At 48.6% G+C, this 26,847-nt stretch overlaps 3 protein-coding genes across 5 annotated transcripts in view; 1 reads left to right on the top strand and 2 right to left on the bottom strand.

Annotated features, from left to right (window-relative positions):
* The first annotated feature begins 1,578 nt into the window (after positions 1-1,578).
* On the top strand, positions 1,579-3,975 carry LOC135805366 (general transcription factor IIE subunit 2-like). The gene has a single exon (XM_065319393.1). It carries the CDS (start codon positions 1,646-1,648, stop codon positions 2,645-2,647), a length of 1,002 nt encoding a protein of 333 aa, XP_065175465.1. The 5' UTR covers positions 1,579-1,645; the 3' UTR covers positions 2,648-3,975.
* A 726-nt stretch (positions 3,976-4,701) lies between these two features.
* LOC135805365 (uncharacterized) lies at positions 4,702-24,868 on the bottom strand. 3 transcript variants are annotated; one of them, XM_065319390.1, is made up of 6 exons: positions 23,411-24,868; positions 21,308-22,531; positions 15,117-15,268; positions 11,853-11,946; positions 11,265-11,402; positions 4,702-5,449 (listed from the first exon to the last, which is right to left on the bottom strand). In XM_065319390.1, exons 1-6 carry the CDS (start codon positions 24,458-24,460, stop codon positions 5,015-5,017), a joined length of 3,093 nt encoding a protein of 1,030 aa, XP_065175462.1. In that variant the 5' UTR covers positions 24,461-24,868; the 3' UTR covers positions 4,702-5,014. The 3 variants fall into 3 exon arrangements, with proteins under 3 accessions (XP_065175462.1, XP_065175463.1, XP_065175464.1); XM_065319391.1 differs by having other exon boundaries at positions 5,311-5,449; positions 11,193-11,402; XM_065319392.1 differs by having other exon boundaries at positions 5,318-5,452; positions 11,193-11,402.
* A 1,002-nt stretch (positions 24,869-25,870) lies between these two features.
* The window catches only part of LOC135805364 (histidinol-phosphate aminotransferase-like), an 8,580-nt gene continuing 7,603 nt past the window's right edge, over positions 25,871-26,847 (bottom strand). Inside the window, exon 6 of the mRNA XM_065319389.1 lies at positions 25,871-26,847. This exon is cut by the window's right edge and continues 106 nt beyond it. Within this exon, the coding sequence (XP_065175461.1) occupies positions 26,708-26,847 (140 nt within the window). The 3' untranslated portion in view covers positions 25,871-26,707.

Genomic DNA, 26,847 nt, shown 5'->3' with positions numbered 1-26,847 from the left:
CCCACGGCAGCCGGTGTCGATCTGTTTTCTAGCATAACTTTTAATGGGCGCCCGAACGGCAGCGCACAGCGGTCAAAAGCTCAGTGAATGGGTGATACACGCAGCCTGGGCTGGAGGAGACACTTACCTGTTCCAGCGGGAATTTGCGGAAAATTTCTCGAAAACTTGTGCAAGAAGTTGCGGTAAAAAGAGCGGAGAGATGCGGAACTTCCCAGGAATTCGCGGAATTATTTGCAGAAAATTGTGGATTTGGACCGAATCACGAAATTTGTTGCATCCGTAGAATCGCTATTTTCGCAGTAGGTCTACTCGGGAGTAGTACGAGTCGTACTGTGCAAATAACCTACATGAACATGGAAAGCACTTCGTGAAAACTGCATAAAGATGTACAAATAAAGTGCAGGAAACAATTAAAAAACGCAGGAAATAGCGGATTTTGCAGAAAATCGTGAGTTTGGGCTAAAACGCGAAATTGGTTGCATCCGTGGAATTGCGATTTCCTGGAGGGACAGACTTACAATCACTACCGGTACGGCGGTAGTCCGATTGGCCAAGGCAAGCTTGAAAGAAAGATTTTGCAGATCAATTTTATGAAGAAAAAACAGTTTATGAATGTGGTGTTGATTATGTCATGCAGCATGGTGCATGCCGGGTGGAGGCCGACATTAGGCCCCCCCCCCCCCCCACCATTGCGGAATTATGCGTTCCTGGATGCTCGCTGGCAATATGTTCACAAAATCCTCGGCTTTAAAAATATGCCGGGTTTGGCACGCGGGATACTTATGCCGTGACTTTGTTGTACTTATGGAGCCTCAAAGTTCGGAAAGTTGTGCGCTTTTCGCAATTGCAAGTGGCCATACGTACAACAAAATACATGAGTATCCCCATACCAAGGTGTCCATGCGTACTAGACATCAACATAGAAAAGAGCATACACAACGTATTGCCATGCTTTCTGCCCTGTTTTTCACTGGAAATGCTGTCTGCCTCCGAACCCTTTACCATGCAGACCATCAGCACTGATCAGGTGCACGGTACACTATTGTGTAGCCTACTAGTACATACTAAAACTGTAGTACAATCATGTAGTTAAGTTATGCTCCTACCTCCGAATGGATGCCAAATTATGCTCCAAATGTTCAACCACCAAATTATGCCAATACTATGATGATGCCGCATAGTGGACCTAGAGTTCGTACATCTACTACAATTGTAGGCGCTGATTTTGTTCTGGAAAGAAATTCCCTTATCATATCAGTGTTCGTCCCCATGAGGTTTGACTGTATTTTACAACTCCTTGAGCTAAACATAGCTTGCTTGCAACTAATAATAATTATTACTTACTTCAAAAGACATGCACAATGACTCAAATGAGTAAAAAAAGAAGAAAAAAAGAGAACGATGACGTCCTCATAGACGTATCATATCACACACACACTGTCTAGTCATGTATGCACGTATGATGTACAGACAGTACACATGGTACATGTACAGCGCGCGCAGCAAGCCAAGAGCTGAGTGACGTGCATGCACAGCCAGTTTTTTCTTTTTCTTTGTCTTTGCCATCGCACTCTACGAGCCCCCGCAGGGTGTTGTAGTCAACGAAACATGAATGCTACGGTGTTTATGCATGTGACATGAATGAATGAACAGTGAAGGACGTATCTACAAGATTGTTGAAATCATGGCTTCATTTCTCAGTGGAGGCCGTGAGAGAACATCGTTGTTTGGGGACGGAAGATTGATCGAAGGAGCAAAAATGGATCCCGAACTTCTTCGCCAGAAAAATGCTATGAAGCAGCGAGCTATCCAGTATGCTGGTGCTGTGGGTGGGCAGACTGGAGGCAAAGACAAAGTCAAGTCGAAGCCTAAATCAAAGTCCAAAGCACCGTCGAGTTTAGCTGCGATGGTCAGCAAGCAAACTTCGTCGGTTCCCATGTCGATTAGTAGTTACGCTGCAGCCCAAGTTCCTCAGCAGTTTCGCACTAAGAACAAACTGGGAGTTTTGAAAATGATTGTGGATAAGCTACGTGAACGGCACATGGAGAGGATCTCAGAGCCATTGCCGTTTGACGAGATCCTGAAAGCCATCAACTATTCAGATATGAGTCCGAATATGCGTGATTTCTTGCAGCAGGCTGTGCGTGACAATCCAAAAATCGCATGCAAAGATGGCGGCAAGTTTACTTACAAGCCGCTGTACAGTTTGAAAAACTCCGCTAAACTCCTGGCCCTGCTCAAGCGCAAAGAGGAAGAAGGTTTGCCTGCAGTGTTGCTAGCTGACATACGCGAATCCATGCCGCGCTGGGAGAAGGTCATGAAGAACCTGAACGAGAATGTGTTGACGTTCCAGAGGCCCGACAAGCAGGTGGTGGTCTTCCATAACGAGGCGGAGTGCCGCTTGCCTATCGGCACTGAGTACCAGCAGCTGTGGCGTGGCATCAGCGTGGAGGGTCTCAGCGACCATGACATTGAGACGTACCTGCAGAACGCCGGCATCAGCACAATGAAAGGACAAACGCTCAAGCCACCCACACAGTCAGCCTCCAAGAAGAACAAGCGCGGCCAGAAGCGGCAGGTGAAAACGCTCAACGTGCATCTCAGTGACGACATGTTGAAGGACTACTCGGAAACCTCAGAAAAGTAGCTTACGTATGTCTGTCCTGAGCCATGCTTAGTGACGACACTACACCCGTTGGGCAAGTCCCTGAAAGCAGCAATTTCATTACTGCCGTACTGGCTCAGTGCCCGCGAAAACACTTGCCGGAGTGGCATTTCACTATGGGAAAAAAACAAATATTTGTTCAAGGTTTTGACGGTGACAACCTGCTCACTTTACAATATGGACGTCGTTTGGAGACCGAGTTTCTCTGACCCGCTTCTGTTTTCCTACGAATCCCGTCTCCAATGATATCCCAAGATAACCTCTGCAGCGTGCTGGGATTGGAAGGAGTGATGTAACTATGGGTTTCGTCATGCTGTTGGATGCTATGCCTTGCTCAGTCTGCCTTTTCTTTTGTCAGGCAATGGCAATGGGTACACCCGCACACCCATATTCACACACACACACACACACTCTCTCTCTCTCTCTCTCTCTCTCTCTCTCTCTCTCTCTCTCTCTCTTTCTCTCTCTCTCTCTCTCTCTCTCTCTCTCTCTTTCTCCCTCTCTCTCTCTGTCTGTCTATCTGTCTGCTGTGTGTATCCAGCCAGACTGCTAGTATGTGTTAGTATCTCTGTCTCTCTCTGTCTCTCTCTGTCTCTCTCTGTCTCTCTTTCTCTCTCTCTCTCTCTCTCTCTCTCTCTCTCTCTCTCTCTCTCTCTCTCTCTCTCTCTCTCTCTCTCTCTCTCTCTCTCTCTCTCTCTCTCTCTCTCTGCTGTGTGTATCCAGCCAGACTGCTAGTACGTGTTAATACGTACATGCCGTTGGGCATGCTCTATGCGCCCAGGTCTATTATTCCACTGGGTGGCAAGGGTGATAGCGCCCTGCCAATCCGGGGTGTATTTATTAGAATGCCAAGGCATTGCTGCTCCTGCTGGTGGTGAGCGTAACATTGGCCTATCGGCCCTCTCTTAGTACATGATAACATCATTACTAGTACAATGTAGGTGTCTACTCGACTTTATTTATTTAGTTTTTTTTATCAGTAGTGATCAGATCCTGGAGATCGCAACCCAATGTCAATCACATTAATTTTGAGCATACCTTGACCTATAATATTTTTAAAATCTTTATAAAAAAGGCGTTCTATCATGCGGTATCATTTTGGGACTGTTTCGGTTTCTTCATGTATTTTTTGTATGATTCATCTTATACTGCCATGTTTGACAAACGCTAGGCTTCAGACCTGCAAGAATGAAGGGTTCTGCGCAGCGCAATGAGTGTGTACTCATTCATGTTTGTGTGCTTTGTTTTCCAGTGTGGAAAGCCGTCACTAGTGGCGTCTGGCGCTAGCCAGGGTCCTCCATGCCATTTCATATCTCTGTGTGTTGGTGTGTGTGTGTTTTGGTGTGTGTGTGTGTGTGTGTGTGCGCGCGCACGCGCTACGTCCGTCATCACGCGACAAGAGCGCAAAGGGCCGGCCGGCAGCGTGCCAGGAGTGGGTGTTCACACATGACACATGACTGAGCACTGACTCGGCAAAATGATCCTAATGATTGAGCGTATAGCAAGGGTCCTCAGCTGGGCTCTCCCGGTCCTGTTGACCGGATAGGTAGTCTATACACAATATGCACATGGAGTAAAGCATTGAGGTCATCCATTGCCCATTCCCATTCATGTCTACAAACGGGCAGACACCAACTTTGTGTTCATCACTCAAACACATAGAGAAGGGGGGGGGGGGGGGGGGCAGTTTTCCAGAACAGCCACACTTGTAGGAACAGTTAAAAACGAGCATTGCTTCGACACACGCTGGACATGGGATGATATTCCAGTACAAGTCTGGTTATGACGAATACCGCTGTATATGTGAAGGACTACGATGTAGGTGCATTCATACTCGTAGTGAAAGCAGACTACTACAATATGGTGATAAATCTATCCATACTGAATCAACACAGAACCTAGGAGGCAGTATGTTGGTAAGTTAGAGCGATCACTTGCCCAGTGTTTCGATAAGTGGATGGTTAGAGGGTTGATACAACAGAAGACAATCATGCAGTGTTCTGAAGTTCAGGTGGATCTGGACGGAGATGAGTTGCCGGGGATATTCTGATCTTGGTACGCCGGAGTGCAGCTGACTCAAGGACACTGCAAGGGCGATGTGCATATTGCAGATCAATGCTATCAGTCTGTGCCATGCACTGACAAGCGCACACATTCGTAAATTATGCACAGGTGCTCACCATACAGCCGGACCTGAACCGAAAGAACTCTGAATTGTAGATACAGCACATAAACTGCTGGTTCATGCATGCACGGCCATGCTGATGAGGTACACCATGACGATGAATGGATGCTGAGATCCACTGACGTCGTGAAGCACGTCTTGGCAGTCCTGCACGACAAGCTAGCTCAGTCAAAGAACATGCGCGCAGCCAGTTTCTTGTTGCACCAGTCATCGCCCATGTTGACCTTATGCTTGGCTAGTATGGCCTTCACTTCCTCATCTCGCTGCTGCCTGGACACACTCATGCGTTTGCGGACACCCGAGACGCCCTGAAACTTACGACGGCGACTCTCTGCTCCCTCTGCCTCAGGCTCAGGGAATGTGAACACGTCATCGCCACCCTGGCTGTGAGCATAGTCTCTATGGCGAGAGTAACCAGCATTGCGAGAGTGGCTCGCTTTGCCAGAATGATTCGAATTGCGAGAGTGGCTCACGGTACGGGAGTGGCTTGCTTTGCTAGAACCTCCTGCACTGGCAATGCGCGAGTAACCCGCATTGTGAGAGTGACTCGCTGCAGCCGAGTAGCCTGCAGAGTAGTGGTTCTTACTGTACGTCCTCGTCTGCTTGAGACACAAAGAAAACACACACGCATACACACACACACACACAAACACACACAAACATTCATGCGGGCATGCACACGCATACGCAGAAAAAGAGGCAGACAACTGGGTGCTTCAGTCTTCCGATTAAATACAGTCACGTGTGGCTTTCATGAAAGTAGTTGCACTGCACTTTAAAAATTTACTTCAGATCCTTTTTAAAGCACCCTGAAAACGGTTTTTAAAACAATCAGCAGGGACAGCAGTCGGGTCAGCTCGAAAGCCAGTGCTCAATGCTCCTAAGTGCAGAGCGGTATACAGAAACAAAGGAGAATGCACCACAAAGTACAAATCCTACGCGTAACCTGCATAAACTTGAACCATATTTCGCCGCGACTATTACCCGCATCAGATGATCTTACTGGCACCATCCTGAAGACATGTCGCATTTTAAGTCTGTACTCCATTTACACTGAAATACTTCTTGAAATACATGCTTCTGGAGTAAGCAACACGGTGGATTTCAGACCATTTTGGGTTGGAAATTATTAAGTGTATCTTACAAAATACGATGCTAACGTCTAATTTGAGTCCAAAGCATGTGTACACAACTACACATCACTATTACTCAAACCTTATTATTATTATTAGACACAATCTCATAGCATGTGACAAGCATAGCTAGTGCAGGGACAGAATCCCCTGAGACAAGGGCGTTGAGCCAGCCACGGCAATAGTAAGCTAGGAAAACAAAGCAAAAATAATATGAATTAAAGCAGAAAATGAATGGAAAATTACAAAGAAAAACGATTAACGGAAGTGAGCACTATCAAAATTCGTGCATCACCCAGGTATTCGAGAATGTTCTTCGATGATAATTATTGCGTCTAGTTCAGTTGTGATAGTAGATCTTTAAACTGACCAATAGAAGAACAAGTTTTCAGACCGTATGGTAATGATAACCAATGAGAGTAGCCGGAAAACAAAGGGGACTTTAGATACTGGGCTGACTTAACAAGAGGCAGGGTGAGCGCATTACGGGTTGAGCTTGTCGAAAACCAATTGTACTTCATCATGTGTGAAGGGGTTTTATGAAGAAATATCTTATGAACCAGTGTACAGAGATGGTGCTTATGACGAACGGAGAGAGGAGAAGTGTGTGCAAGTCGATAAAGGGCATCCGAAGGAAAACATCGATCCTTGTTGTAAAGAATTTTAAGTATAAATCTATGGTGGACTTCTAATTGGCTCAGAGTTGTGTCAGAAAGGCCACACCAAGCGGTATCGCAATAGTCGAATATAGGGAGAATATAGCACTGATAAAATAATAGTTTACACTGGATGGGCAAATGAGTGCAATGTGATTGTAGTACCCCTAAGGCTGAACTGGTTCGCTTGCATACACAGTTGACATGTGCAGCCCAAGAGAGTTTGCAGTCAAACATCACACCTAGATGTTTGTGCTGAGTAACAACACGGATAGGCATAGTCGAGTCAGGGAAGAATAATGGTTGATCAGGAGGGGATGAAGAAATATACATGGCTTCTGTCTTGTCTAAATTGGGCTGGAGTTTCCACGTTTGCATCCACATGACAGTGCTGTTGATGCGATGCTGCATGGTAAGGAGTAATTGTGCAGGGGAGGAATCAGAACAGATAAGGCCAGTGTCATCCGCATACAAACTAACATCGGGGACAACTGAAGGTAGGTCATTAACGTAAAGCAAGAATAACAAAGGACCCAGAATGGAACCTTGGGGCACTCCAGACGTTACAGGGAGGGGATCAGACAAGAAATAGAACAAGCGAACAGCCTGAGAACGAGCAGACAGATACGAGGATATCCAACGCAAGGCAGCATCCTCCACCCGGAAGGTGACCTTCAACTTGGCAAGTAAGCCACGATGCCAAACGGTGTCGAATGCCTTAGCCAAGTCGAAAAACACCATTCCCACGTGCTCCCCACAGTTCCTCTTTGTCGCTATGTCTTGGACAAGTCGAGTCACCTGGTATTGAGTTGAGTCACCACGGCAGAATCCCGACTGAGCTGGTGAGAGAGCCGGAGCGATGTGCAGGTAGAGGGAATCGAATACAATACGCTCACAAAGTTTGGAAACTGTGCGCAGCAGAGAGATGGGGCGGTAGTTTGCCGGGCAAGCACGGGAGCCTTTATTCTTGTAAAGCGGTGTCACGATGGCGGATTTCCAATCCTGTGGGAATGTACCAGTTCGAAATGACATATTAAAAATAATGGCGAGAGGATAGGCTATTGATGGTGCAAGAGACTGCAGCACTTCATTCGGGATCCCATCTGAGCCGGGAGACTTTCCACATTTCAGGCGCTTCAGATATTTCCGAACTTGAAACGTAGTGACAGTGATTGTACGGAACGGAACAGATATGAAAGGCGATTGGGACAAAGGGGGAATGCGCCACGAAGGATCATCAGGTAGCCCAAATGAGGTGAACTGAGTGTTCAGAACATCAGCTATGCTCTTGGGGGACGTGGCGACCGTACCGGCGGATGCTATCATCGTTTGGGGCATGACACGGCCGGAAGTGTGCCGCTGTGCTCGCACAAACTGAAAGAGTGTAGGTCGATTCGGTGACGTTAGTGATGCTTGGATGGAGCGTATATATTGACGATGTGCTTGCCGAGACAGGTGCTTTACAGCATTCCTTTGTCGGTTATAAGCTGCATGATTTACTGCTGTCGGATATTTTTTGTACACACTATATAGATCACGCTTGCGTTTTACAGCAGACCTGAGCTCAGCAGTAACCCATGGTGGAGATTGCATGCGGGGTCGTGGAGATGTCACAGTGTGGGTGGCTCCGAATGAAGTGAGGTGCCGACGGAAGGCGGACTGGAGCTCACAATCAAAGTGATGAAGTGCGTCATTAACATCAGTGTACGAGTTCAGAGAGGACCAGTTGTAGCCAGCTAAATCAGCGTTGATTAATTGCCAAAGGTGCGAAGGTACTTGTTTGAAGCGATACAGTGAAGAGGGAGGACCAGTGGCAGAGTTGGGGAAGTAGTTCGAAATAGGGGCGTAACATAAAGTACAAACAATCTGTATAATTTTATGGTCAGACATACCCAAGGGAGGTGCTTGATCAATTGAGCGCACGAGGCGTGGTCGGTTGGTGATCACCAAGTCCAGACACGAAACAGAGCCATTAGGCGAGGAATGAGTGGGGAAGTCAACCATCTGGTGGAGCCCAAGAGCAGCAAATACTGTGCTAAGGAGATCACCAGCCTTCGAGGTAGAATCGGTGGGACACCAGCTTGAGTTGTGGGCGTTGAAATCGCCAGTCACTAGCAGATCATAAGAATCTAAACAGACTGACTGTAATGCCTCAACAAACATGTCACAAAAGTACGACAATTGCATTGTGCTCTGTGAGGGTGGTCGATACATGCAGCATAGTAAGATGGGATTCTGAGATTGAGTAGAGGGGGAGCCAAGTTCAAGCCACACAGACTCGCAGCCAGGGCGTTGAAGGTCGGCACGAGGGGAGACGTACGGAAAGGAGTCCGAACGGACAAGTACGGCAACACCCCCATACCCACGGCTACAATGTGCTGACCGATTGTCTTCCGGAGGTCGATCTCTGCGGATGCAGATATAGCCTGACAGTGAGAGCGGGTTCGAGGGACAGAGCCACGTCTCTGTTAGGCAGATTATGTCAGGCTTAGCACATTCGGCAATAACGCAGAGCTCAGACAACTTGTTGACAACAGAGCGACAATTCAGAGATACTAGGGTTAAATCACGCTGGGATTTAGGGAAAAAAGGGAACGCTGATGGATTTAGCGCTGGACATGCAATGTGTGCGGGTCGGCCAGAGGAGGGCTGAGCGGGGTAGAGCGGGCGGGCTAGTTTCGATAGTGGGGTGAATACAGGGGCGTTGGGATTTAGTCGTTGCTGCTGCATCGTTGTGTATGTTGGTTTGTTAGCATGACAGTTCAGGATTGATCATCACTGCCTCGCCGCGAAGTAGAAGACGACTTGTTACCTTGGGCATCAGCAAAGCGCCACTTTCGCACTGTATGCTGGATGGTGGCCGGCCAGAATTTGGAGTCGAGAACTTTGTCCTCGTCCGATGCTGCCACGGTTACGCGAGCATGGCTAGTACCCAGGTACGTGTTTTCTGAAATCGAACAGTTCAGTACGTCAACTTGGCGGGCCTTGCACCACGCTGTTATTGACTCTGCCCTGCAACCCGGACTGACATTTCCAACGTACAGAACAAGCTTCTTTGTACGTTCAGGCCCTGTTAGCACACGCGGGTCGGCTGCCCTGGGCTGTGGTTTCACGTAGCGTGACGTAAACCTACGGCGTGTGACTTCCGACCACTCTGCACCTGCAGCACTCGACCCTGGGTTGGATTGCTCAGGTGGGTGTGGTCTGGTGCCATGCATTGACAAAACAGGCTGCGACAAATGGCTGGAGGTGGTGTGAGCGGGGGTCATATGGTGAGTACTAGAACCCGTACTACCCTGTGTGTACTGCATAGGACCAGAGGAAATATGGGTGCGTGCACGTGGGGGATTCAAGTCTCCTACGGCGGTGCTGTACAACTTCCCGCCGGACATTGCCAAATTTTGCTGTGCTTCCTGTACGAGAGGGTGTACACAGATTTCCGGTTGTTGGAGCCCCTGAACTTCCCGCCTGAGTTGTTGCACTTCTAATTCAAGACTCAGGATTTTGTCGGCTCTATCCTGTCTCAAGGAGACAATTTCCTGTGACATGCAGCTAATTGAGTCAGTAAGGCTTACAATTGCAAGTTGGAGCTCCGATGTGGGTAGCGAACTCTGCGCCAACACGCCCACTCCACGCTTCCTCAGCTCGCTCACCAGATCCGGCCGGGAGAGGCTCGAGGCTTTATCCACAGACATTTGCTCGCCGATCTTGATGAGCTCCTCATAGCCAACCAAAGCCAGGTCCATGCCTTCGTTTGTCGCCATTGGTACTGTTGGTCTCTTCTATTAGTTCTAAGCAATAATGGGGAGGGGTAGTTCTGTAGAGAGACGCACCTCGAGGCTAATCCTCGGAGCACAAAATGTCAAACCGCACCCTACTTTCACTTCGCGTAATTCCTAACGCAAACACACACGCTATGCTAGCCATACTGGTGTTTCAGCCTTATGTAGGGAAACTCCCTTCTTAACCACACTGCCCGGAATTTTAAGAGATAGACAAAAAATCGGCAGACTCGTGGGCAAAGCCGCTGACAACAAAAACGTCTGGCACAATGTACATGTCCGTACACGTTCATACGGTTCAGGAAAAAGTCACGGTCGGCGGTCTAGAAACCCCAAAAGCGTATTTCAATTCACTCATCCCAGTTACCATCACGAATCTGACAGTAGTCTGACAGTAGTCATTCATCACAGACTACAGTGGTTGCCTTCTCTTGTGCATAACCGGTTACCATGGTTACCAGTGAAAGCTCTATATCTACTTTAAATACTCGAAATACAGTCAACCTCGCGAATAACGACACTATCTTCAGACCAAGCAACCACTTCACTCCATACTTTAACCTCGCAAATACTGAACAACACTTTTCTCATGGCCGATCGAGGGTTGTTATTTTGCAGTAAGGTTGACTGTACGTCCTGGCACCGGGCAATCAGGCTTGAATAGCATAATTGTGAGCTATATGTATGGGAAACCTGCTGCATGAACAACAGGTTTCAAAAAGAGTTCATAAAACAAACATCGGAAGGGAGCTAGATGCTTTAACTCCCTACCTTCTGTTCATCGTTGGGCCAGCACGGCACGGGTGCGTGTTCCTACATTACAGCAGCAGCGTGTGAGGGTACCTGGCGCAGCGAGTCTCTTGCCTGGGGCGTGCGTTCCGCTGCTGCGAGTTGTTTCTCTCTTTGATCACGACGAGATCGCATTGCTTTGAGTTTCTGCTCTTCTTTGGCATCGTGCTCTTCGTCTGTCCGGCGATTTGGCTGTGCAAAAGCAAAGTACATGATAAGAAGCCAGGGGCTGCTCGAAGAGGTCTCTACAACACATACACGCACACGGGCATGCAAGCAGACGCCCACGCAACACCCTCCCTCCCCCCCCCCCCCCCTCCAACACACACATGCATGATGTCATGTACATGCAAACACACACACACACCACACGACACACACACACCACACGACACACACACACACACACACACACACACCACACACACACACACACACACACACACACACCACACGACACACACACACACACACACACACACACACACACACACACACACACACACACACACACACACACACACACGCACCACACGACACGCAAACACATATAGACACATGGGAGAAACTCGAGATAAAGAATACATAAACAATAGGACCATCGCCCCATGCCACAACAATGGGCGTGCTTGTGTCCATTACCGGCTTTGCAGGACTCTTGCTGCGCCTGTGACGCTTCTCAGTCTTTTCCGCCTCCACAGTCACTAACGTGTCACGCCTTACAGCTTCTCTTTCCCTGGAAACAAAGAAGCAAGCAGGCAACATTGAACGTAAGGAAATGGAAGAAATCATCCACATGGACGTTGTTGCCCATGCTATCTGGTGTTTCAGGGCGGAGGCAGCTCCCATGGAGCGGTGCGGCGGAGTGCCCTGTTGAAGGGGCAAAATGTTATGGGCACCCCCCCCCCCCATAACATTTTAGGAATTTAGAAGGCAAATCCTGCACTCTGGGCGCATTTCTGTACATCTCCTAGCCCCTGGGGTACAACTAACTTGCAAGTCTGCATCTATGATAGTTCACCATGGTTCACTGTGCGTAGAATGTTCCTGATGACAGGGTAGTCCGTTTTTACGACTCCCTGTACAAAATCATACATCGAAACTTTTTCTCCCCGATTTTGGCCGTTCCACGTGGACCGACATTTTGGGAAATTGGTATGGCCATGGCCGTACCGGCCGCACCAGTGGCGTCGGCCCTGTGTTTAAGCTCGCACGGTCGATATGGAACGAAAACGAAACTGCCAAATGGACTGGCAAAACCACTCCTCTTGATAATAGTGGCCAACTATCTATGCCATGATTTTCTCAGTAGGAAGTGTGTGCTCACTTGCAGCAAGAGTACATAACCCCCAAGAGTGTGCAACTCCAGCTATGGGATCTGCGACGGCAGAACTTCACATCACGTGATGAACCCGTACACATTAGTTGCACTCTGTGCATGATTGATACAGGATTGTACGCAACCCAGCTTCGGGTACAACTGTCTTGTGGTCACTTTGCACTGTTTGCCAGTGTAACCTTTTGAACCATGTCACGTGATGTGAAGTTCTGCCGCCGCAGCACAGCATAGAGGTTGTGCAGGCAGTTGCACACTCTTGGGGTTATGTACTCTTGCTTGCAGTGATACTGCATGACACTACAGCCAGTACCGTGAGGTTTGACCTTTGACCTGGTGTATGGCAAATTGAACACCGCTATGGTTCGGCCTCTACTTCATGCCTTGTCATGACAAGAAACCCTAGCCTCAAACGGCCAACATCAACCTGAGTGATAATTAATATGTCATTGCTCTCCATCAAGTGGAACTGCATTTACCAGTATGTTCTGCTGCTAAATGTCCTGTTGTTGACATGACTAGTCCCGTGCCAATGCACAGGCTACGTGGAATGCGAAAGGGGAGCCCATCAATAACCTGATTGAATCTTCCAAATTTGTGATCAATGCGTGTCTTTTAGCAATGCCATTCTGCTCACTCTATTTCATAAACACAGATACAAAGTACTTCTCACTGTCAGAAACTGGTGACGTGGGTCTCCCCGGGAGAAGGGAGAGAGTTTCAAAAGGAATCTTCGAAAGATGACCCAATTCCAATTGGCTATTGAACTGCCCAGCGGCCGACACCCCTGAGATCCCCAAAATCGTGGCGGACTAGGAAAAGATACCACTTATGGGCTCACCGTACCTCAGTAAGTGGACGACTACAAGATGCTGAGAAGAAGGATTGGCGGCATCAGGGTATGCGTCCCGGGATCCAACTGCATTTACCACGCGCATCATGACTTGGCCCGACATGGAAACACAGGACAGCTGGCCGCTTTGACGTTCTTCAAGTTCTTGTGTCTCATCAGCAGATCTCAGAGTGACTGGCCGAACCGATCACAATATTAAGTCCAATGAAAAGCCAAGCAATTTATGCCGGCTCAGCGCACTAAAGCCAGAGTGCTCTAACTGTGAGAAGCACAGCGAGCACTCCAGTACATGTACTTCCCAGACAACTGTAACGTGTGAGTCACAGCACAAAAGGGAAAGTCCCCCTTCTAAGCAGGACATGAATACAGTACCCTCTGGGTGTCACTGAGGCATGTGTGGCCTCAGACCAGCCCCGCACAGTGCCTGCCTGCAATGAACGTAGGTCTTCGTGATGGCTGTTTGGAGGTTAATCTTCTGCGCAAGTGCTTTCTGACGACCCATCAGGTCACGTCACGTCACTATGAATAACGTTGCCGCAAAAGAAGATTGCTCTGTCGCCAGCTGACTATCTTGATTAATCTGTCGAGAAGAGTCCTGTTGTAACTTTGTTTCAACAATACCAACGAAATAGTTGACCGAGTGGCTCCACTCAGTGCAAAGGCCAACGTGAACTGTATGAAGTGCCTTGTTGCCAGGTCGAGAACCTCTTCAAAGAGTTCAACACATCGTCGTTATGGTCATGGACGGTGAAGACTCCTAAGGCCAACGGCTATCCTGCCTAAAAACTAGTAACCGTTTGAAGTTACGCAGAAAGCAGCATCCCGAAGCCAGTTCCAACGAGTGCTACAGTGTATGTGCAGTACATTGATCAATTCCGGTGGGGTTCAACGTCCGCCCATATCATAGGCAGATGAGATTGAAGCAGAACAAGGTGACTGCTCCTAACGCTAGCTGGAGCTCGCGCTTCCTGCTGACTGAGCGGCACTCGCCTGATTCAAGATTACCGTCTGCAGCACACACGAAGGTAGCAGGAGGCCTTGAATACACAAATCGAGCTCAATGAGGTCGGGGACAGGCAGCAGTCACTGGCAGCCGCTCAAGTTCGGTATGATCAATTGAAACTGGCAAAAAGGGAGGTTACACAGAACACCCTTGACTACTGGTCCGAGTGCACGACGTGCAGAGCTTCAGTACAAGCGAAAGTCCAGTGGATCCGACGAAAAGATGTAATCATAATAATTATATTGACTCAGAATACTAGTACTGTATCCGTTTAGTGGATTTTCCTGACTTAACCAACCCGTCATGTACACCAAAATTCCTTTCACTCACAGGTACAATCTGGAAAGAAGGACTAGGATTGTTAAGATTGGCCACCGGAATGGTGCTGGAGTGAAGCACATATCGCCATTGAAACAGCCTTCACATCTCTCTCTCTCTCTCCCTCTCCCTCCCTCTCTTGGGGATTGGGTATGCTGCAGAGGTTTGTGACTGCTATAGCATCCATTAGGCGCGGCAGATCCTGGTGAGTCGACAGGTGAAATCCACCTCCCAGCTATTTCAAAATTACAGAATTTGGCTGGCTGAAGTTGTGCCTCTACATATGAAACGAGATAACACTTGTCTTGTATTAGTGAAAACACATGCATCCGTGAAGATGAAAGTATTAGTTTGGCAGAAAACGCAATTACAACCGAGTGGATTTGAATTACTTACTTCATAGCGGCCATGTGTGCCTGCTTGATGCGCTCCTCTCTCTCCTTCTTTCCAGCCACAATCTGCTGACGGCGCTCCTCTCGGCCGCGCATTCCATCAATGCGGTTCCAGTCCGCGTGCCACGTGTCCGCAACTGACTCGCCGTGCAGGCCCTGTCAGAACACACATTGACATGACCCATGTGCAGTTAAAGGGGCTGGGTGAATGATTGATGCGTGCTGAAGTATTGACAAGCAGCTACCATAAACTTTAAAGAAGTGAAAAAAACTTTCAAAGAACTCGTCCATTTATACGTAGATATTAGTCACCCCGCGACTCCATAATGCACTCTCGGCCGACCCAATACACTTACAAATAACCAGAGAAATTTATGTCGAAATTGCCACTAAGGCCCTCCAGGGAACATGGATGGGGGTATGCATGAAAGAAAGAAAGAAAGTTAAACGATTAGCATGAGACTCGGCTGGAGACCAAATTTTCCGTATCCGCTGGGACGCCACCACCCTCAAAGATCAAGGCGCAGATGCAGCTCCTAAAGCGGTGGGAGGTGAGTAGACCAGACCTACCACCAAAGTGGTCAAAGACAGAAAATCAAATTCGCTGCATCCATGCTTCCCTCGTCCAGGCCACGAGTTCCCAATTAACTATGCATTGCAGCACGGCTGGAAAAAATCCGTCCGCTTCCAAGCAGGACTTGAACCTGGTACCCTATGCTTCTCAATCATGGTCTTAGACCATCCCATTATGCCTGCCTGCCTTGGTATGTATGCAGTGCTAGAAAAAAGTAGAAATGGAGGGGACAAGCAATCAATCATGACAATAGCTATAGCTCAAAGGTCCCGACTTACTCTGCACCCACACAAACAAAAAAGGAATATCGGGAGATCCACTGTACTGGTCCCTTATACTGGATTCGACGTGAGATGGTCTGGCTACCAGAAGACCAGACAATGCGGCGGAGACAGAGGTATTTGCTACTCCCCCCCCCCCCACACCCAATTCGCGCTCGCTGGTACATGCAGCTTTAGGGTGAAAGCCATGCGGTACATCTTTAATGTTCATTTTCTGTGAAGTGTCCCATGTTACCCCCGTACCTTCTGAAATCCCGCTACTACCGCCCGATAGACTGAGGAAGGCATGTACTATTGATACATGGATATCAGAGCTATACAACCATAGTAAAACTGGTCAAGGCGACCGCTCAGATAAGGCCACCGTGTGTCCCAGAAGTCCACTGCAACCAGACCAAGGACTTAGGTATGCTATTCCCAGACCAAGGACTTAGGTATGCTATTCCCAGCCAAATGACCCTGGATAAGACCACCTGGTAACAGGGACCACGTTTTGAAGGTTCCTTGAGCAGTGGTCGTCTTAGACAGGTTTCACCGTACATGTACTAATGCTATATAAGTCAGTTATAACTAGGGCCGAAACGATTGCCCATTTTGCCTTAACAATTAACCAATAACACTAACGATCGATTTATTGGTTTACCGATTTTTCGAACATGTTTTATATGTCGTGTTGGAAATCAGCATACGGCAAAAACAATTAACTTTCTTCAACTATAATACATGTGTGCACAGGGTGAAAGATCCCCACAGGCCCCAAAAAGACCAAAATGAAATTTGCAACGTGATGTGAGCAGTGTTCCTCTGCCATTAGACATCAACGTCAGACATCTGTTCGTTGTTGGTGTCAGATTCTGAGTCATCCACAACAACTTCAGGTAGAGGTAATACTCATCTCCATCATCATCTTCATCGTCAGCGTTGACAACTGGAGGTTGTATGGACCTACGGCTGCATGTAATTCGACGTACATGTACTTGTGTGCACGACGCGCGTGCATGATACCATGCATGATGTCATGCATGATGTCATGCAATGATGCATCATCTGCATGTACATGACAGCTCTCGCATGTACTGTCATAATCGTTATCGATCATAACGATTATCGATTTCATCCATAAACGAGTGGTATACGAGTAATCGGTATAATCGTTTCGGCCCTAGTTGGAAAGGCTTCCTGTCTGAAGCCTTTCCATACTGGTACTCGATGTTCCAGTTTTGTGACACGAGAATGGCACGAGAATTAGTGTACCGCTGAGTGTACCGCTATACACGTGGTCGACACGTAGTCGACACGTTGTTGATACTTTTTTGACACGTGACCCCGTCAACGGTCTGCTTTGTGCCAATGCCACTCGGTAAACGCCGATGTCGCGTACGACAAAGACGACTATCCCGTACGCGAAATAGTTGAGAACTGCATGACGTTGACCTGACGGCAAGGACAACTGCGAGGAGGCCCCTTTCGGTACCCCTGACGGGAAGGAGAACTGCAGAAGTCGACGAAGTCGAACGAGGAGGCCCCTTTTCCGTACCCCATACTGCAAAGTGCCATTGATGGATACCTTTTGCACCTGGAACGACCCCTTAAACGCTGTCGCGGCGACTATCCCGTACGCGAAATAGTTGAGAACTGCTGACGTGGACCTTTTGCACCTGGAACGGCCCCGTAAACGCTGTCGTGTCGGCGGAGTGAATGTGCAGGGTGAAAAGAATTGCTGCAAAGACGTCCCCTCTAGGCCTTTGGAGACATCGTCGGCGGACTGAATGCGCAGGGCGAAAAGAATTGCTGCAAAGACGTCCGCTCTAGGCCTTTGGAGACATCGTGGGAACTCCTTCCGGTACTATACAAACTGCTGACGTGGACATGTACATGGACACATGGTGGGACTTCATGTACATGGATACATGGTGGGAATTCCTTCCGGCACCCCGTACCGCAAAGCCAACGGTGGGGAAGGAGAAGTTCAGACGTGCAGGAAGACGAACGAGGAGGAACCAGGACGAGCGAGCAATGGCAGGACTAGCTGGACCGTAAGTAATAGCTGAATTGTGCATGACAACTTGACATCCATGCGGCACTCGCCACTTGCCACTGCATATTTCTTGTCCACTAACAATGTCTCCCCTCTGCCCCCTGTGTGTCCACAGCCCTGTTGCTGAATTGGCCCGATGAATCGAATGTCTTCCGCAACTGGAACGGCCCAGTAAACGCTGTCGCGTCGGCGACTGAATGCGCAGGAGGGAAAATATTGCTGCGAAGACGTCTCCTCTAGACGACGGTAAGGCACCCCATTGATATGTTGCCAGTGTGTGCCAGGGTATCGCGCGATGGTGAATGAGGAATGATGAAGGGTACGGTGGGACTGTAGACCTGTTACCTTCTACTAACACGTTATCAGGTGGAGAGTGTCTTGTACTCACGTTATCAGGTCGAGAGCGTATTGTAGTCACTCTCTCTATTCCTGTACTTCATTACGTTTAAGGTGTACGTATAACTTCTCAAAAAAATTCAATGGTCCACAGTCGTGTCGGAAGGGTACGGTGGGACTGTAGACATGTTACCTTCTAACACGTTATCAGGTGGAGAGTGTCTTGTACTCACGTTATCACTATATCAGGTCGAGAGCGTATTGTAGTCACTCTCTCTATTCCTGTACGAGGTGAATAGCAATTTCTGGACATGAAAATAAAATAGAGGCCCACTGGCTGTGTGTTTTACATTTTTCATATCTATTTGTATCTATTGTATGGCCTAATCCTTCATCTTTCCAAATATGTGACAATTGCTCATGCTGTGATCCCAGAGACTTTATAGCAGGATGTTTTCGACAGGCCAATTTTTTGGCCTAAATTTCAGTGTATGGAATTCTGGACATGAAAGTAAAATAGCGTCAATAGGCATCCTATACTGCACCATTTTTGTTATTTTTTCTATTGGTGGACTGCAGTTGGCCTCTTCACACTTCCAGCCCACAGGTCCAAGACTATACAGCGTCTGAAGTGGAGTGCACATGGGGAAGCCAACGATTCGTCCATTACTTCTTATTTTACTCAAAATTCAAAATTCTCAGGCGACATAGTACCACAAAACTCGTTGAAATGCCTCCCACGAAAAGGCTATCAACAAGGCACCGACACGAGGAGAAACTACAACAGCCCAGCTGTCAACTACAACAAGAAAAAACTTCATCAACCTGACTGACTTGACTCTACACGCGACGAAAAATTATTTTACTCGAAATGTCCAGAAATGTCCAATGTCCAGAAATAGCAATTCACCTCGTACTTCATTACGTTTCAGGTGTACGTATAACTTTTCCAAAAAAATTAATGGTTCACGTCTTCAGATAGAGAGCGTATTGCACCCACTGTCTAGTCTCTGTAGTGCATTGAGATTTTGTTGATTATACATGAAATGGATACACAGACAAAGCCAGGCCAAGTACATGGCGAGATGTCGCCAGAAGAACGTCTTCAGGTAGAGAGCGTATTGCACCCACTGTCTAGTCGATTTTGTGGATCGCACATGAAATGGATACACAGACAAAGCAGGCCAAGTACATGAGAGAGTGGACGATGTGCAGATCGACACGGCCTGCGGGTACTTCATTAAAGTTACCCGTGACATAACTAGGATATAAGTTAATCACTGCAAAAACATTGCCAAGTATGTGAGCACTTTGGACTTGACAGAAGAGTGCACGGGCGACGTTGACAAAACATACCGCGGTGACTGTCACTATCATGACAGCAGGGCACATCGCACGCAGCATCGCAGATCGTGTCGAATTGCGCATCATAATAATTATTGCAAAATTGCTCCTGTGCATGCAAGTGGATTTCATTGCACTTCTCAGTTTGGGAAATGCTCGATTATGACAATTCTCCGTGTGAGTGCACTAGCCCTGAACAGACATGTAGGTGAACCGTTTGTGGTGTCTCATAGCCTACCTCACGACCTTCTGCTTTCTTTCTTCATCACTTGTATCTTGCAGGTATATCATCCCGTGACGACCACATTGAAGTCTGAATTTGAAGTGTGAAGATGCTTCAGCAACCACATCGTACTTTTCCATTGCTTTCATTGTGCTTCTACTGTGCATGTGTGTAACTTGTGGGGTAAACATGTGATGACATTGTATGCTGGCGACACGGTCAGATGTTCATGCGTCTAACGTACACCTGCATGTTATGCATTGAAAAGGGTTTGCCACTTGCGATCCTGGGACGAGTATCAGGTCCGCTTTGTCCTGTGTGAGCTGTATCAGATTGCTGTTCACTTCTCTATCTGTTGGATATGTGACGTTCTGCAAGTTTCTGGTGTATGATGGCCACGTCCTTGCTTGTCACTTTGTATGATAATTATTACATTCTGTATTCGCTGCTTCCATGGCATGGTCTGCAAACTGCAATCCTTGGGCAAATGTCATGTTTGCTATGTTGTGCTTTGGCCGTCAGCTTGTCTACACGCTGTAGTTGAATTATTTTTGTTTCACAACTGACTTCCTCAAGTACGGTGGCCATTGCTTTGCATGGCATTATACATGAAGAATTTCCTGTTTGTGTCGTGTGCATGTGCGTATGTGTGCGTGGCCACGTGTGTGTGCCGTACCGTGTGCATACACATGTTTGTGTATCTGTGTGCGGGGTAGCGAGGCGGGGAGGGCTGGTATGTATCAGTGTGTTATTGCAGTCGCATGGCTACATACAGTACATCGCGCGCGTGGTCATCATGTTTACCTTTGGGGTTGGGGTGGGGAGGGAACGGAAAAAGAGCTGAAATTATCCATATAAAAATCGCTCTGTGAGCGGTTCTGAGAAACCTTTACTGGTACTGCCCCGTCGTAAAAGTAAGAAATTAGAACTGGCCCATTGTCCCCCCAAATGCGAACTGATCCACCTAAATCGCGAATGACGGGACCCGAACGCACCAGTAGCACGAGGTTCCTAAATGTGGATGCAGATGGGGACGTTGGTCCGGACCATAGGCCATGTACTGTACTAGCGGTAGGCTTCCCTATCAAAATAATAAATTCTACTACTACTACTGGTGTTACCCTATGATAATTGTCGTGATCCTGTGCCCTCCCGACCTCGTGCTACTGGTGCGTTCGGGTCCCGTCATTCGCGATTTAGGTGGATCAGTTCGCATTTGGGGGGACAATGGGCCAGTTCTAATTTCTTACTTTTACGACGGGGCAGTACCAGTAAAGGTTTCTCAGAACCGCTCACAGAGCGATTTTTATATGGATAATTATAACTTACGCCACCATAACATACAACATGATGATAATGATAATGCAGTCTTGTACATGTACCCTGGCTGCATGCTTACCTGTCGCCTAGGAATGTGACTTGCCAGGGGTCGCTCACCGTGGCTGGGCGCCGTCCACGGCCGATCATTCAACGAGAGCTGAACAATCGCCTCACGGGGCACACTCAGTAGAGTGTCGCGTCCGCCGCGCTGCGAGCGTTCCTTCAGATCGGTGCGTTGCCATCGACTGCTCTGCTGAAACTCGGATATGCTCCTCCTGGACTCCAGTTGCTTGCGGTATGATCTCAGCATGTCGCTGGGGCTTGGCTGCTTGAACGCTTTCCCCTCCTCGATGTCCATGCTGGTTCTCTGTGCAGTGGCGAATCCAGCCTCGAAACCGGCCTGGAAGTCTGGCGTCACGTTCAGCACTCTGCCGGACGCAAGGCGCTCCCTTGGCCACAAACGTGCAGTATCGTCCTGTGCCGCGCGAGCGGCCGCAGATCTGGACAAGTTTAGCAAAGCGTCGCCATTGCCACTCGACTGCTGCATGGGTTTGGGCTCTGCTTCGTAGGAATGCTGCCGGGGCGAAGAAGTGTCGGAAAACACATCCAGCGTTTTCTCTGCCGAAGACGCGTACATGTCCCTCTTGGTCGGCTTGGGAAATGCATCCTCATCATCAATAGCCTTGCCGCGATGAACACCGCCACCAGCATCATCAGCACCGTCATCGTCATGGTCACTGTCCTTCATCACTACCGTCTTAGCAGCGGTACGGCTAGCACCGTGGACACCGACATGGCCACCACTAGGTAATGTCCTCGTTGGTGAGTTCAATGCACTGCCGTGTGTCCGTTCATACGTTCCAGTGCTGTACGCCCTGGGACTGTGGATAGTGGGCCCTAGGAACAACGGCGAGTACGTGGTGGATGTCCACTCGGCATTGGACTCGGCCGAAATGGCTTGCACGGCCTTGAGATAGCGCGATGCCGATATCTTAAGCACCTGATGGTGAAGCAGTCCTTCCAGCTGCCCGTCGTAGAACGCGACCAGCACCTTGATCTCGTGCACGCCGTCTATGGTCATTTCCGACATCTTCATCACCGTCGCTGGTATGTAGAGCTCGTTGCCGTGCTCGTCGCGTCGCAGGGCTAGCACCCGGTCGGTGACGTCGAACGCCCGCTGCTGAGCGTCGATGAAGGCCAGCAGGTCTGTCAGCTGGGTCTTCTGCTGTCGTCGGTACGGCCGGTGACCGTCCACTAGCTCCTCACTTTCGTGGAATTCAACGAGAAATTCCTCGGCATCAACCTGCATGGACATGATAACCGACAATGCAGACCCAGGCAATACAGTAAAGCTAGGGATCTAATTTTGTTATTTTCGCGACCACTACGCATTCACGAAATAAAATCTTAAATCGACTCACAAGCGACCCGGCAGCGTGCCTAACACTGGCTGCACTGCCGACTCTGTGCACCCTGTAGTAACAATGTACAGGAACACCTGTCACTATGGCAACCACTCCAGAGACCTGAAAATGTGGTGACTGTGTACAGATTGTCTCCATATCCAGGCTAGATCATTTCACTGGAAGTAACATCCGATGGTCCTTGCGTGAAGTGGTCCCCTAGAACAGGTGGTCGCCTTATCAGAGTGGTCGCCTTGACAGGTTTACTGTACTAGCAGCGGCATACAGAGAGACGGAGACTCCTTCGATTTAGGCTATTAAAGGCCAGTGGAGAATCCATAAATCCAAAAATACAAATACAGATGGTCTCTTTCCCTCAAACCTCAAACCAGTTAACAAATGCAGATGGATAGCCTATACACAGTGTTACTGTATAGCCTATACACAGTGTTACTGTATAGCCTATACACAGTGTTACTGTATAGTAACAATGTACTAGTAAGTTCAGTGAAACCTGTCTAAGACGACCGCTCACGGGATCATCACAACATGGTCTCTGATAGCAGGTGGTCTGCTTATCCAGGGTCATTTGACTGGACATAGCATCCGTTTGTGTTCGGTTGTGGTGGTCTTCTGCGACAGGTGGTCGCCTTATCCGAGTGGTCGCCTTGGCAGGTTTTACTGATTAGCACCAAGTATCAGCAGCATAGATATGGATAGCCTAATCCTATAACGTTACACAGTGAGTGTGCCACCCATCATCATGGATCCGCTCATACCTGCTCGGTGATAGTAGCTGGTCGGTACACACCCTCACCATAGACCATTGCCAACACCTGCATGCCCTTCATGTAGTCGGCCATCACAAAGCGACCCAGAAGACTCTCCACTGGCTCAAGACTGGCACCCGGATTTAGCACCAACCTGGAGCTGGGCGCGGCGTTTGTACTCATACCCAGACTGTTTGTAGCAGTGTTACCCACGCCCAGCGGCGGTGACATCGTGCGCCGGGCTGTGTCCGGAGTCAGGGGGCGTCCCCAGGTCACGACGGAACTGTTAAAATCCGGATCGGCATGGCCCAGAGGGGTGCTGCGGGATTTCCCTGTCGCCGACGCAGCACTATTCGGGTTGAAGTCGTTGACGATGGTGGAATGGGGAACTTGAACTTGTCCCCTGGCTGTTTGCGGTGGCACGACAACATGACGAACTGATCCCAGGGTCTGCCGAGCCAGGGACAGTAGAACGTTCTTGCTATCCGGGCCTGAGAAGCCGGTCAGGTCCACTGGCTCCGTGTCAATGTTTTGTTGACGCCATATTTGATTGGGTGAGGAGTCGTTGTCGCCAAGAAGGTCCTGTTCCGTGCCGATAATGATAACGTGGATAGACTGGGACGATTGGTTGAACTTTACCAGCTGTGCGATGGTGTCGTGTATGCTGCGACCATTCGTGCTGGTAAAGCCATCTGTAATGAAGTACACCGCATGACTGGTTATGTCCGACAGCACCAGTCTCATGCCCTCCGTCAGATCGCACTCTCCTCCACCGCACTGCAGCCTACTCAGCCAGTCCAGCGCCGCGCCCAGGTTGTTCGGCGTCATCAGCGCCACACTCTCTCGCCATCGCCATGGCTGTGCGCCCAGCGCCGCCAGATTGATGCGTGGCGGACTGAACGGGGTCTTGGAGCAGGCCTGGAGCCACAGTCCGATGCCGTGTTCAATAAGGGACAGGTGCGCGTACATGGACGCACTGGTGTCGATCGCAACTGTGACAGCTGGCTCTCGTATCGGTCCCAGCAGGGACGATCGGAATATCGTCTGGTCTGCAGCCATGGCTGGTCAGAAAGTACTACTAGCGATCTCCCTCTCACGCTCACTCTCTCTCTTTCTCTGAATGTGATAGCAATTGTTATAATACTATTGTCTCATAACGCGATGCCCAGCAGTCAGGTAGCCGTGCAATCCTGCTGACCTGCTCTATCGTTACTCCAAGTCGGATTGGAAAAATAAGAACAGCACAACTGTTCTTGGCGGAACGATGCAATCGCTATCACCCGCCACGACAAAGAGCTTTACCACTACCGATAGTGCAACTGCCTGTGTCCGCACTACACTGGACGCTGGTCTTGTCAACTGTTGAGAGCCAGCACATAATTGTTTCGACCCAATTTATTCGAACAGTTTCGTTTGAGTCGACGGTCACCGACGTCGACCGGCCGGCCCACCCCGACTATCATGGGCTACACTGCCTGTGACTGTGTACGTCTCACTGACACTGGCGTATGTAAATAAGTCGTGTCATGTTTTCACCAAATGAATGGTGATGCTACGCTACACCAGCTACACTCGGTCAGTTGCTACATTGTAGACGTTGCTAAGCATTTTTGTACCGTCTTGGCAACCGCCTCGACTAGATTTTAGTACAAAAGTCATGTATTTTTTGGTATAACTCCAGCATATTCGATCCATGGATGATCCAGGCCACGATGTAGACTCTTCTTGAGCAAGTAACCAGTTGACTGTTGAGGCATACTGTTGAGCAGAGTCCGTGGGCCGGTTGGGGGTTATGCTTGGCGTATGCTTATGCCAGTTAACTAATTAGTTATGGATTCTTGAGTCTCGGCCATAGCAGTAACCATGGTAACAGAATACAATACAATGTATTTGCGTGTCATCAAGAGTACATGAAATTAATTTTCATGTACTCTTGATCTTGGTGTCATGTATTTCTCACAGTTACCATGGTTACACTGTTAGTGCATGCTGCACCAGGCACACTGACAGCTGCACAAGAGCCTAGTAGTAGTACTACTACTAGTAGAGGTTGCACATGTACAGTTATTGACTACTCTTGATAGTATACACAGTCATGTCTGCGTAAGTAACAGTTTAATACTAGAGAATGAGACGGCATTGTAGTATACTTCAATAGTTACCGAGATTATAGTTACACAGCGTGAAGGAAATGAGGAACGAAGCTGGGGCAAGTTATTATCCAGGATTAGCACTCCGGATTGCATGCATGGGAGGAGATGAGCACACACCTTCAGTCCTCTGTACAACACACGGTAATGTTCAAGTGGACCATAGCTGTGACACCAGACACACCCTGGAACTCAGCCACTACTAAACAAGTACTAGTAACGACACCACTAGTTTCTGGCCACCCCCCCCCCCCCCCCCCATCCTGGCGTTGATCACCATTTCCCTACTTTAGGATACCGGTATGCACAGAGGCACTGGTGCAGGAGACTTCAATCATAATCGTCAATTCGTCATGTACGCACGCTGCTCACAGACTGCTACATGTAGATGTGCTAAACTATCTAGAAGTCTAGAAAAAAAGCTAGTGAAACCTATCAAAATTAATGGAATCCTAGTAACTGTGCAACTGTTTGTGTGTATGTGTGTGTGTGTGTGTGTGTGTGTGTGTGTGTGTGTGTGTGTGTGTGTGTGTGTGTGTGTGTGTGTGTGTGTGTGTGTGTGTGTGTGTGTGTGTGTGTGTATGTCCGTGTGCACAAAACATTATGCATCAGAAAGAAAGTGGAGAAAATTCACGACTGGAGGAGAGCTAGTCGTCTGCATCGAGCGGCCACTAAAATCGACAGGGAGTTGGAGACTGTCTAAAAATCTGACAATGATGAGGGCCAAGCTCCGGGCTTGACTGGCAACTCATCACGAAAGAAGAAGAAGACATGAGGTGCAGCAGGGCTGGTTAAATAAAAGGGAAAAGGCAAACACGGTTTGCAAAAGTAATAAGATTACACGCAAAAAGGTAGAAAATAAATAGGAGGCAAGGAGCAGAAAATAGTTCAAAATACGTCTGGATTTCTAGAAGAGAGTAAAATAAGAAAATATTTCTGATATACCCGATGGATAACAGGATAAAAGTGCTCACTAGCAAGGGGCGTAGAGGGTATGCGTTTCGCTGAACACCAAGCACACAGAGTTAAGGTGAACTTGGAAAAGATACGGGCAAAACAAATTCACGGTTCGCATGAGACTCGGCTGGAGGCATAGTGGGATACGGGCAAAGCAGGAAATAAAATAAGAGCACGCAAGTTGAACACCGCGCGGACGTCAGTTTGCACGCTTGGCTTCCGGCTCATCACTTGCCAGGAGTTTTAGCTCGGCAGCCAGTGCGTCGAGAGCGCGGCGATTCTCGTCCGCTTTGCTGACTGTGATTCGCATGCAGCCGGTGCAGTGAGTCTGGTCGCCGC

Source organism: Sycon ciliatum, chromosome 1 (assembly GCF_964019385.1).
Source record: "Sycon ciliatum chromosome 1, ocSycCili1.1, whole genome shotgun sequence".
In the NCBI taxonomy this organism is placed as follows: domain Eukaryota; kingdom Metazoa; phylum Porifera; class Calcarea; order Leucosolenida; family Sycettidae; genus Sycon; species Sycon ciliatum.
This window is presented reverse-complemented; position numbering and strand designations above follow the sequence as displayed.